This window comes from Schistocerca serialis, chromosome 6 (genome assembly GCF_023864345.2).
Source record: "Schistocerca serialis cubense isolate TAMUIC-IGC-003099 chromosome 6, iqSchSeri2.2, whole genome shotgun sequence".
Classification (NCBI taxonomy): domain Eukaryota; kingdom Metazoa; phylum Arthropoda; class Insecta; order Orthoptera; family Acrididae; genus Schistocerca; species Schistocerca serialis.
Genome location: NC_064643.1, coordinates 286,507,026 through 286,519,346, shown reverse-complemented (window position 1 = coordinate 286,519,346; position 12,321 = coordinate 286,507,026). Strand labels below are relative to the sequence as shown.

At 36.7% G+C, this 12,321-nt stretch overlaps 1 protein-coding gene across 2 annotated transcripts in view; it reads left to right on the top strand.

The window, feature by feature from the left end:
* LOC126483770 (rootletin-like) overlaps positions 1–12,321 on the top strand; it is a 250,250-nt gene that overhangs the window by 102,014 nt on the left and 135,915 nt on the right. For both annotated transcript variants that reach the window (XM_050106920.1, XM_050106919.1), the window contains exons 9-11: positions 2,337–2,431; positions 2,759–5,947; positions 6,589–6,651. In XM_050106920.1, the coding sequence (XP_049962877.1) occupies positions 2,337–2,431; positions 2,759–5,947; positions 6,589–6,651 (3,347 nt within the window). The remainder of the gene's footprint in view (positions 1–2,336; positions 2,432–2,758; positions 5,948–6,588; positions 6,652–12,321) is intronic.

The window sequence follows — 12,321 nt, the reverse complement described above, 5'->3', positions numbered from 1 at the left end:
CTACTCCACAAGCTACGATACGGTGTGCGGCGGAGGGTATCCTGTACCTCTACTTGTCATTTCCTTTCCTGTTCCACTCGAAAACAGAGAGAGGGAAAAGTGACTGTCTATATGTCTTTATAAGAGCGCTAATTTCTCATATCTTATCTTTGTGGTTGTTAAAGGCAATGTATGTTGGTGGCAGTAGATCGTTTGGCAGTTAGCTTCAAATGCCAGTTCTCTAAATTTTTTCAACAGTGTTTCTTGAAAAGAACGTTGCTTTCCCTCCAGGTATTCCCATTTGACTTCCTGAAGCATCTCCATAACACTTAAGCATTGTTCGAACCTACCAGTAACAAATCTGGCAGCCTCTGAATTGCTTCGATGTCTTCCTTTAATCTGACTTGGTATGGATCCCAAACATTCGAGCAGTATTCAAGAATAGGTCGCACCAGTGTCCTATGTACTGTCTCCTTTATAGGTGGACCACTCTTTCCTCAAATTCTCTCAATAAATCAGTCGACCCTCCATCTTCCCTTCCACAGTTCTCACAAACTTGTTCCACCTCATATTGCTTAACAGTGTTATGCCCAGATATTTAAATGACTCTACTGTGTCAGACAGGACACTAGTAATACTGTATCCAAACATTACAAGCTTGATCTTCCTACTCAAGTGCATTTACTTACATTTTTTCACATTTAGGGCTAGCTGCCATTCATCATACCAACTGAAAATCTTGTCCAAGTCGTCTTGCATCTTCCTGCCGTCACTCAACTTAGAAACCTTAGCATACATGAAGACATCAGCAAACAACCGCAGATTGCTGCCCACCCTGTCCATCAAATCATTTATGTATACAGAGAACAGCAGCAGTCCTATCACACTTCTCTGGGGCACTCGTGACAATATCTTTGTCTTTGATGAACACCCTCCGTTGAGGACAACGTACTGGGTTCTATTATTCAAGAAGTCTTCAAGCCACTGACGTATCTGTAAGCGTAATCCATATGATCGTACCTTCGTTAACAGCCTGCGGTGGGGCAGCACCATGTCAAATGCTTTCTGGAAGTCTACAAATATATAATCTGCCTGTTGCCTTTCATCCATAGTTCTCAGTATATAGTTTGAGAAAAGGGCAATCTGCGTTTTGCACACGCAGTGCATTCTAAAACCATGCTGATCCGTGGACATAAGCTTCTCAGTCTCAAGAAAGTTTATTCTATTGGAACTGAGAATATGTCCAGGGAGTCTGCACCAAACATAAGTTAGGGATATTGGTCTAATTTTGCGAGTCCATTCCTTTACTCTTCTTATATACTGGGATCACCTGCGCTTTTTTCCAGTCACTTAGGGCTTTGTGCTGGGCGAGAGATTCATGGTAAATGCAAGCTAGGTAAAGGGACAATGCCGTAGAATACTCTTTGTAAAATCGAACTACGATTCCATCCGGACACGATGTTTCATTTGCTTTCAAATCTGTCAGCTGTCTCTCTAAGCCAGTTGTGCTTATTTCTGTCATCCATACGGGAATCTGTCCAGTGGTCAAATAATGGTATATTTGTATGATCCTACTGTGGGGACGTTTCCTTGGATCTGAAACTTAAAACTTTGGTTTTGGTTTTGACCAGACTGGCCAACAAGGGACTGAATGGAAGCCTTAGACCTGTTTAGCAATTTTATGTAAGAATTTTCTTGGGTTCTCTTCCAGATGGTTTGCTGAAGTGTGACAGTGGTAGTTGTTACATGCTTTGCGCATAGGTCTTTCCACAAACACAGGAATCTCTTCTAACCTTCACTTGTCATTTGTGTTTTCCCTTTTGAACTGAGAGTGCAACAGCCTCTGTCTGCTCAGCATCTGCCGAATTTCATTATTAAACCGTGGTGGGTCTGCCAACCTTTGTCCAAGAGACACATCTCTCCAGACCACGATTTACAATCTGCTTAAACTTTGTCCATAATTCCTCTACAGCAATCTTACTGGAACTAAGTGATGCCAATTCACTGTCCGAGATGCTAATAACAGCTTATCTGCTCTATCTAGCAGAAACACTCTCCTATCCTTCTTGACTGATTTATCAACTTTCATCATCATAGTAGTTGTAGTGACATCATGATCATTAATCCTTGTTTCTATACTGACATTATCAAATAGGTCCAGCTATTTATAGCTACATGGTATAAGATTGACCTTATTGGTTTAAGACTGGAGCCAGATTCCTTGTGCAAACTAGATAATATTTGTTTTGCAGATAACGTATGAAAAGTAAGCTATTTCAAATTGCATCATATATTGTGTAACACACAATTTCAAACTGGAGAATAAGGAAAAAGTTGTAATTTATGTTTTTTTACAGATAGTGCTGAAAACCTTGGACAAACTGTAGTTGATCTGCAGCTCCATGAGCAAATAGAGGAAAACAAGAAATTAAGGATACAACTTGAAGAAAAGGTATTGTATTTTTGTTTGGTTTCCTTTCAGCAGTAATGGTAGGTCTGATTTTTGTATGCTATAACAGGGTGGGGATTCTTCTGGAAAACCTGGAATTCTCAGGTAATTACATTATACATAGAAAAATTCTGTGTTTTTAACCTAACATTGAAATTTAAATTTTGTCGAGTTTTGTTATCACAAATTTTAAAATATTTAATATTTCAAAGCATGTTAGTGTTTGAATATTAGTCCAATACAGATTATTGATTTTTTAAGTAGCCACCTGTGAACTAAAAAGTAGAACATCAGTTTGTGAAGTGACTAATAAATCCGTTTCTTTTTTAGACTGCTCTACAAGGTGATCTGCAAGAAGAACTGCAGCAAGTAAAAGCAAAATTAGATTCGCTTAAAAAGGAAATAGAATGTTTATCTCTGCAGAATAGTTTGCTGGAAAAAGAGAAGTGTGGTCTGAATGAACGAGTAGTGGAAATGGATGCTCTATTACACAGCAAATGTGAAGAGAGGGATGAAATTTTAAAACAACATCAAGCTGATAAGCAAAAACTTAAAGCTCTAACGGAGGAACTTGATGAATCTTTAAGGACAGCAGAAAAGCTCAGATTGTCTTTAGATAGTGCTGTGACAGATAAATGTCATCTGACAAGTGAAAATGAATTACTTATGAATGAAATGAATGAAGTTAAAAAGAGGCTTTCGGATGAGCAGGCAGAAAGAATGGCACTTTCTCATGAATTGAATGAGTGCAAGTCATCAGTGTTGAAACTTGAAGCCGATTTAAAAACTTCAAATCATCAAATTGGAGAGCTAGAAAAGCTAAAAGATGATCTGTCAGTTCAGTGCAAGAATTACGAAACACAAAATGAAACACTTACTTTGAAACTGACAGAAATTCAGTGTAGGGTGCATGTGCTGGAGGAAGAGCGAGATTCTTCATTTAGAAAACTGGAAACTGAAAAGGCTGTTGTGAAAGAACTAAATGAAGCTGCTAATTCTTTGAGAGCAGAGATCCTGGAGCTAAAAGCAATTAATCAGGAGTTATCATTACAAGAGAAACAGCTGAAATTCGATAATAATACCCTTCTTGAAAGTGCAAAGATGGCAGAAAACAGGTTACTGGGCTTAGAAGAGCAGCAAAGTGAATTATGGTCACAACTTGAGAGAGCTAATATCGATCTTGTGAATCTGAAAAACAATAACAAAATCCAAAATGAGGTTTATCAGCAGAAGAATCAAATTTTAGAACAAGAAATAGAACAACTGTCGAGTAAAACTCTGTCACTCGAGTCGCAGATCACAACCCTTGAGAAGCATAAGCAGCATCTCACAAAGAAATTTGAGACTTTAGAAATTGAACTTAATAAGGAAAAACAGAACAACATAGAATTACTTGAGGAAAAATCAAAGATTCTAAAGGAAACTCAAGAAAACATCACAAAGGCACATAATAAAGTTGTTGAAATACAGGCTTCATTCAACAAAGAACTAACAAGAGTCACACAGGAGAGAGACAGTTTCAAATTAGACCTCTGTCAGGCACAGGAGGAAATTCAAGCATTGGAAAACAATGTTCAAAAAACTTCAGGAACTCTAAATATTTTCCAAAATGAGTTACACCAAGTTTTATCTGAATTTAAACATGTTATAAGTAATTTTGTTGATGTCCGTGAAAATTTAGCTGAATATGGATCATTGCAGGAAGAAACCTTTGACAAATTGTTTGCAATAAATGTTGAACATATAGGTGACATTGATGACAAATTGACAAAGTCTGAATGCGATTCTACTGGTGGCAATGACTGTACCATCATTACAGAGTCAAACAACATGAAAAATTTAAAATTATTTAATGCCACACTTAATGTGTTCTATGAATTTGTACTTGCTATTTGTTCAAAGTACAAATTTCTTCAAAATGAAATAATTAAATTTCAGGCAGATAATAATGAAATGAAAAAACTAAATGAAGTTATAGCTAAACAGAATTGTACACTCATGGCAGATAATACTTCCCTTCACAGTGAGGTACAGGCCTACAAAATAAAAGAAGAAATAAGTAAGAAGTTGGATATGGAAGTAAAACAGTTATCAGATACTGTTACCACATTGGAGAAAGAAAATTGTTTATTGTTAGAGAGTAGTAATAAACAAAAAATTGAGATAGAAACATTAAATGCTCAAATCCAGCCACTTCTTGCCAAGAACTTGAGTATGAAAGATGAAGTAAAAGAACTAATCAGCCAAAATAAGCAAATGAAGGAATGTTTAGCAGAGGCACGATCATCATCCTTGAAACTGGGAGAAGTATGTTGGAAACTGATATCTAGGAAGCTTGAAGCTGATGTGATATTTGAGAAAGTTTTTGTAGCTAAACATCAGTTATCGCAAAAATTGACTGATGCCGGAAGGTGTCTGAATATTGTTGAAGCTACATATGGCAAAAAAATATCTGCTCTGTCATTGACAGATAACATTAGAGCATCAAAATTGGAAAATGAAGCAAAATTATCATGTGTTGAGAAGGAATTTTATACCTTGACTAAGGAAGCTCTGAGTGCTTTGCATATGTGCCTGGATGAAACTAAGAAAAATGTTGATCAGTATGAAATTATTTTTAAAAAAATAAGCAAGATGAAATTTATGAAAACATCTGAAGATGCACCAGGCTGTGTCACTGACTTGTCTTCTATGGAAAATGCTCTTAGTGATAAATGTGAAGAATCTAGTTCCACAGATTCCTTTGACTTCATAACGTTGACTGAATTAACATTAAAGTCTATAGAAAGTCGAATTTGTGGTATGTTGTCTCAGATGGAATTAGTTCTAGAGAGCTGTAGGTCCTTGGAAACAAAATGTAATGAAACATTTGATGTGAAACCAGACAGTCTAACTAGCAGTAGCAGTCTTAATGTATTAAACCCTAAGACAAGACCTTGCAGTGGCTGTGATCTGTCTTCTGAAGATGATGGCTGGAACCCAGAAGACTCACTTGAACCAAAGAATTCCCATCATGATGAGATGGATAAGCAGCATTGTTTCGATACTGCAGCGCGAAAGGAAGACTTGGAAAAGACACTCTCAGTGTACAAAGTTAAAACTCAACAACTTAATGAAGAGCTCTTGTCTGTCAAGTTGTCTTTGAGTGTAAGCGAGAGTGAAAAATCAGAATTTCAGAAACAGCTAATGGAAGTAAGTAATGAAAATTCGATACTGCGGAAGGAGAATGCAGCACTTTCAACTTTGAACTCTAAGCTAGAAGACAAACTGAAAGAAATGGAGCAGAATTTTAAGATAAGGGGTGAGAATTACACACACCATCTTAGTACAAGCTATGCAACATTAAAATCAGAACATTCTGCTATAAAAGCAAAGCTTTCTGAGAAAGAAAATGAAGTCCTGGAACAGAAGAAACTTAATATAAAGCTGAACAACCAGTTCCAGAAGGAAATGCAGATAAAACTGGCAGAAATTCGTGAAGAATATGAACAAAAGCTAGAAAATTTAAAGTCAAAGATGGTGAGTATGTCAAAAGTTTATTGAATGTTTTCTCATGGTGTTCTCTCTCTCTCTCTCTCTCTCTCTCTCTCTCTCTCTCTCTCTCTCTCTCTCCCTCTCTCCCTCCTTCCCTCCCTCCCTCCCTCTCCTTACGAGATTCTCTTGGTCTGACTGTAGCATGAGGTAGAACAATGTTGGGCTCGTTTTTAGTGTGTTCATGCACTGCAAATTTTGAAGCTAAAATGTAATCACTCTTCAGCATGCTCTTGATAGGGATTTGTGTTCATTTTCTAGTCCAATACCCATAGCTTTGAAATTTTTCTGTGTTTTTTTTTTTCTCTCTTCATCTAGTGACAATATTACATTAGAACTTCACATGTACCAAATGATTAAATTATTTATCAAGATGTTAATTCTGTGAGATATTTCAAATTTTAATATAAACACATTTAGTTTTTCTACACAAAAATTATTATTGTTGCAGTGGATTGCTATGAGAGGTAATAAATGAATTTGGCAGACATGTAACTTTGTGCACTTTTTTCTGTTCAAGAAATTAAATATTTCACTGTCAGCATATAAATAGTGTAGTTTTGAATGAATTATGATTGTCTGAATGCCAATAGAAGCTTTGCATTAAAAAATTTACTGTTGTTTTCCAGAGGGTAGCGTACCAGGAGGAGGTGGGGAAAATAAGAGAAAAACTTACAGCTGCTGAAGAAAAGGCGAGTACACATTTAATAACAGTAGTGCTCTATATAGTGTAAGAGTTTTCTTCCTCCTTTTAGTTGCTTGTATAAATCAACATTTGGAAGTAAGGAAAGAGGTGTCTTTTATTGGAAATTTCTATAACTAAAGTAAAAACTTGGGAATCAGAAAGCAAGAAACAACTGAACTGCAATTCACCCCAAGTAGATGGCCACCTCAGGTATTGATACAAATTAAAAACAGTTCAGGTGTGTCTGACCTACTACTTGTATTCCTATATGATCTATTAGATAGTCCAAGGACTAAAACCTAAATGCAATCAAAGCAGCGATTTGAAGAATGGTAACTCATATTTGCATAAAGTGAGGAGAAGGGAAAAGGTTCATTTAAAAAAAAATCAACACTACAGTTCACTTTTGGCACTTAAAATTTTACTCAAAACTTGGGTGTACACTTGGCCTTGTTATGAATAAAACTATGAACTTTGTGACCATGATGATTTTATAAAAATGCTGTATTATTTTGTAGATTTTGGAGATGCTGGATTTAATTATAACTATCCAACCAACTTTGATGATTACGATTGTCTAAAATTAGTAGGAGGTATCTCTTGTTTCCAAACCTAGTCATTGGAGAATGATCCTGTATTTAAAAAGTGAACCACAGAGGACCCAAAACAAACAATAGAATCAAATTTTTGGAGGGTTAAGGGCCAAACTGATCATTGGCTGTCCTAATTTAAAGATGGTTTTCCTAAATGATACCATGTGGAAGATAAGTTTCTGTATACCCAACCAAACTGACAATGTTTTTACTGCACAGTGTTTGAGGAATGACTCCTTTCTGTGAAGTGGATTTTAGAAATATTTGTTCCATAGATTTAGAACCTGAGGTAATACTGTCACCTCTCCTCCTCCTCCTCCACCTCCTCCTCCTCCAATAGATATACACAAGGGTTCAGGATCAGCAACTAATTCAGGTAAAACACTGAATTTTGCAGATGTTGATGCACCTATAGTGTGCACAATGCAATATTGCCAGTTACTGCAGTATGACAGCTGACTGCACATTTGGATACACAGTGTTTCACATGCAATTGAACCTGGTTCATACATAAATCTGTTCTGTGTAGATCTTATTTATAAGTAAAGTTTTGTCGGTGCCAACAAAATATAATTTAAAAATGTGTTAATTAAACTTTAACAATATTATGAGAAGGAAAGTTATTACTCACCATATAGTGGAGATGCTGAGTCACAGATAGGCACAGCAAAAGCACTCTCACAGTTATAGCTTTCAGCCATTAAGGCATTCGTCAACAATAGACACACATACGCACATGCCCACACACTCATGCAAACGCAATTCTCTCTCTCTCTCTCTCTCTCTCTCTCTCTCTCTCTCTCTCTCTCTCTCTCTCTCTCTCTCTCTCTCTCTCTCACACACACACACACACACACACACACACACACACACACCACTGCAGTCTGTGGTTTGAGTTGTCTGAGACTGCAGTCATGAGTGTGAGTTGCGTTTGTGTGTGTGTGTGTGTGCACGTATGTGTGTCTGTTGTTGACGAAGGCCTTAATGGCTGAAAGCTATAATTGTGAGAGTCTTTTTGTTGTCTACCTGCGACTCAGCACCTCTGCTATATGGTGAGTAGCAACGTACCTTCTCATAATACTGTTACATTCCATCTTGGATTTTCCATTGTTTGATTTAATTAAACTTTATATATATTTAATGCGTCTTTACGTCATTCACTGTTATATGTAACAATTTCTGGTGAAATAAATTGAGTTTTGCATAATTGTAATGAGCATTGTTGTTTGAAAAGAAGCCCTCTGATATTTTCCTTACCTTTGTTGACATATGCAAATGAGGGACAGAGAAACAGTTAACTAGAGTGGGTGTTATGGAAACATACACTCCTGGCACTGGTGTTTTTCAATATGAGAATCTCTTTCATGGTAACAGTCAAGAAGTTAAAAGTTGCCGGCAGATATTTATTTTTCAACAGTGGTTCTAACATTGTCGCGTTTGATCAGCCATGGAGAACATAAAAAGGAAGAGGTACATAATAGATCAGGAAGTAAAATTCATATGAGAAGTGCATACTAATCCACACAAAACAAAATATGAAATTGCTTCAGGCTTTCGAATTGCCTATACAACACTATGTACAGTCACCAGCAAAAGAAACCACATTTTGAATGAGTTTTTAAAATTAGATGCAAAATCAACAAAATGCAGCCATCAGCAAGAAGGGAATTATGTAGATTTGGAAAAGATGTTTTTTACATGGTTCCAGCAAAAAGTGCGCTGTAGCTCCACCAATCAGTGGTGACATGTTAAAAGCAATGGCGATTGGATTTAGCTAGAAGCAGAAACATCACTGCTGATTTCAAGGCTTCATCCATGATGATGATTACAAGGATTTAAAGATCATCATGGAATCACAGGGAGAACAAATTCTGGTGAATTGAAACTATGGACAGTGTCTCGGTGGAACACTGGATTGATTAGGTTCTGCTGGGTATCTTAAGGGATTATCAGTCTTAAAACATCTAATACTGTGAGGAGACTGGTCTATTATACAGTCTGCTTCCTAGTAAAACATTAGCTGAAGGGAGTGACCCATGAAAACAAATGGATCCGACAACCTTTCCCCCATGTGTGATAGAAAAATGTATAGGGACCTGAGATGTTGCTGACATGTGAAGATGAAACCTACGGAATACAAATTCAATAAAAGTTCTTGGATGATTATAATTTTAATGAAACAATGGTTAAAAAAGCTGGACATTATAATGAAAAAGAGGAGGAGCCTTTGTCTCCAGGATCGATGTGCAGCACATCCACGCCGAGTAGTTTTGGAAAATGATAGTGGAATTTTTCCCTCCAAATTGTACTAGTGTACTAAAAGTAGAAAAAGCTGCTTGATTTGGGCATTGGTGCAAATTTCAAAGCGCATTATAGAAGAAAACTGGTTCAACTTTTAATAGCACTGACTGATGTAAAAAATGAAAACCTCTCTATTAACTTACTACAAGCCATCCGGAAGAGACTACCATCAATGATGATGACGCCGACGACGCTTGTGATGGTGAAGTCATTTCTGTAATGAGCTAACTGTGCTGAATGGTGCAGGTTTCGACAGTTTTGTACATTTTAATGATAATCTCATCTTATGTGAGAACTACAGGGCAAGGATATTATTGCTGATGTGTTCCAACAATATGGTCGTGATCAAGGAACTGGACCAGCTTCAACTGACAATAATGGCAGTGGAGGTGATGACTTGAATCTTGAAACACCTGAACTGAGTCAAGTGTTATGTGCAGTTGATGTGTGCAAGCGTTAAATCACTGCTAAAAGTCATGAAAAATCTCTGAATTCATTAAAAAATTTGAAAAATAAGGTTCATACACGTAATGCATGAAAATTGAAAAATTCCAAATTATGTGATTTCTTTAGAGCAAAATAAAGTTCAAAATAATATACTTTCTCTTTAATACTGTATCTTTGTTATTAGTACAGTGCAAAGAACCAAATTACAATACAGTACCTACTGATGAAGTCTTCTCACTCTTCCAACTGGGTAGCTGCATCAAAAATCAGTGATGTTTTGATGAGTGTCATTCTCATAATCTTCGGGGAAAGATGAGACTTCACCAGAAGTTGATGGGAATGACACTCGTTGAAACGTCGCAGATTTTCGACCCAGCTACCTGGATGGAAGCCCGAGAAGATTTCATCAGCAGTATACACTGGGAAAGCCTGTATTCACATAAAAATACAGTATCTAATTTCTCCAAAGCAGGACCAAATAATATTTTCTCTTGTAATACTCTAGTTCCTCTATTTTTGTCATTTGTAAAGTTTACTTATATAGGTCCATTGTAGGTTTTTTTTTTTTTTTTTATTTTATTTTTATTTTTATTTTTTTTTTTATTTTTTTTAAGTGAAAAATATTGTGTGTATTTCTCTCTCTATCTGACTTCAAAGTAATTCTGAGTTACAAGTAATCTTTTCTCTTCCACTTGATATACGTATAAATCAGGTTCAGCTGTATTGTCCGTAATCAATATTTTAATGATCAATGTGTGTGGTTTTTTTTTTTTTGAACAATCACAATTTGTTTTATTAGTCAAACAAGTATTTGTTCTGCTCATATCGGGCATCCACATTCATCAAATGTATTTAAAGCATTTTTGAGCTGTAAAAATGTATGACTATAAGGAAGTCAAAAACAGGTTGTTTAGTAAGCTAAAAATAACTAATATTTTATTGTACAACATACTAACAATATCTGCTGCATTATTATTAACTAATCACATTATCTATTTACATGGAACAAAATTATTCTTAGGGAGAAAACTGTATTATTTTGAGTCCAGAGATGAATATTTGGCTATTAATAATTTATAAGGCAGCTGCAGACAGTCAAGCAAGCAGTCATAAACATCAGTAATCAATGCTTGCATGGTTCGCAATATGAAATCCATTCTTTCGTCTTAGAACTCTGACGTAGATGACTTGCATTTGTGAAGATGTATAGTAAAAAGTTTCCACAATTGGATTCTTCCCTCTTTCTTTGTGTTTGACTGCCATTTTTCTGTGTCACATGTAAGCTGCCCATGCAGATGTTGAGATACTTTCTATTACTTCATGTGCAAGTCTCTCAGCATATGGTATTCTAAATGTATTATTGTTCTCCACAGTATAACCTCACCGAAGACCATACTAGCTTAATTGGATCATAATGACAAAGATGGTAGTAAAACAACACACTGTCCCTGCTGCTTAAATTTTGTGCTCGCTGATTTGATTTAATCTGTTGCTCCCACAGAAACCAATTTTGTTGTGTAGTCACTTTCTGTCATCCTAGTAAAACCAGTCAATACCCTCGAGAACACTCTTCACTCTAGGTTTTTGTTAGTCAGTCTCTTCAGGTATTAGTGACCAAATTATTCCCCCCCCCCCCTCCCCCCCTCCAATCAAGTGCTTTGCATTGGAAGATATAGTATAGCTTCATCCCTCGCAACCCATAATGTGCACTTATGAGCTTCTTTGTGTGTGTGTGTGTGTGTGTGTGTGTGTGTGTGTGTGTGTTTTTCCTAAAGTTCCAGTGGCCAGTCATTAGATCTACCGTGAGTTTAATTTGCATCCTGTTAAAGCCAGAGATTGCTTTCTCTTGAATTTTAGTCCAATATTCTATGTGCTGCCTCTTATCCAGCTACATAGTTCATATTTTACCATCACCCTGATGATTGTTAAGACAGGTTCAGATCCAACAAATAGTCATCGCCCCTACCGTGGCAGCTTATCTGCTTGGTCATTATCACCAATTCCTAAGTGACCAGGGACCCACATTAGGTTTACCATGTTGCTTTCCCGTAGCCTCATAAGAGATCCATGGCATTCTGCTACAATATTTGATCTTGCTGCAGGTGCTGAAAGAGATTTCAGACCTACTTGGCTGTCTGAATCAGTGTAGATACTTCAGACCTTGTAGCACCAATGTAGAGTCTCACCCATGGAAGCTCTGATTGCAGATATCTTAACCTAAAATATCATAGCCAGCTTCCACAGAGTGAGTGCACTCTCTAGTCTAGACTGTACCTCGTATGCACTGGCACCATTACCTTTCTCTGTTTTTGACCCATCAATAAATCAGACTGTCT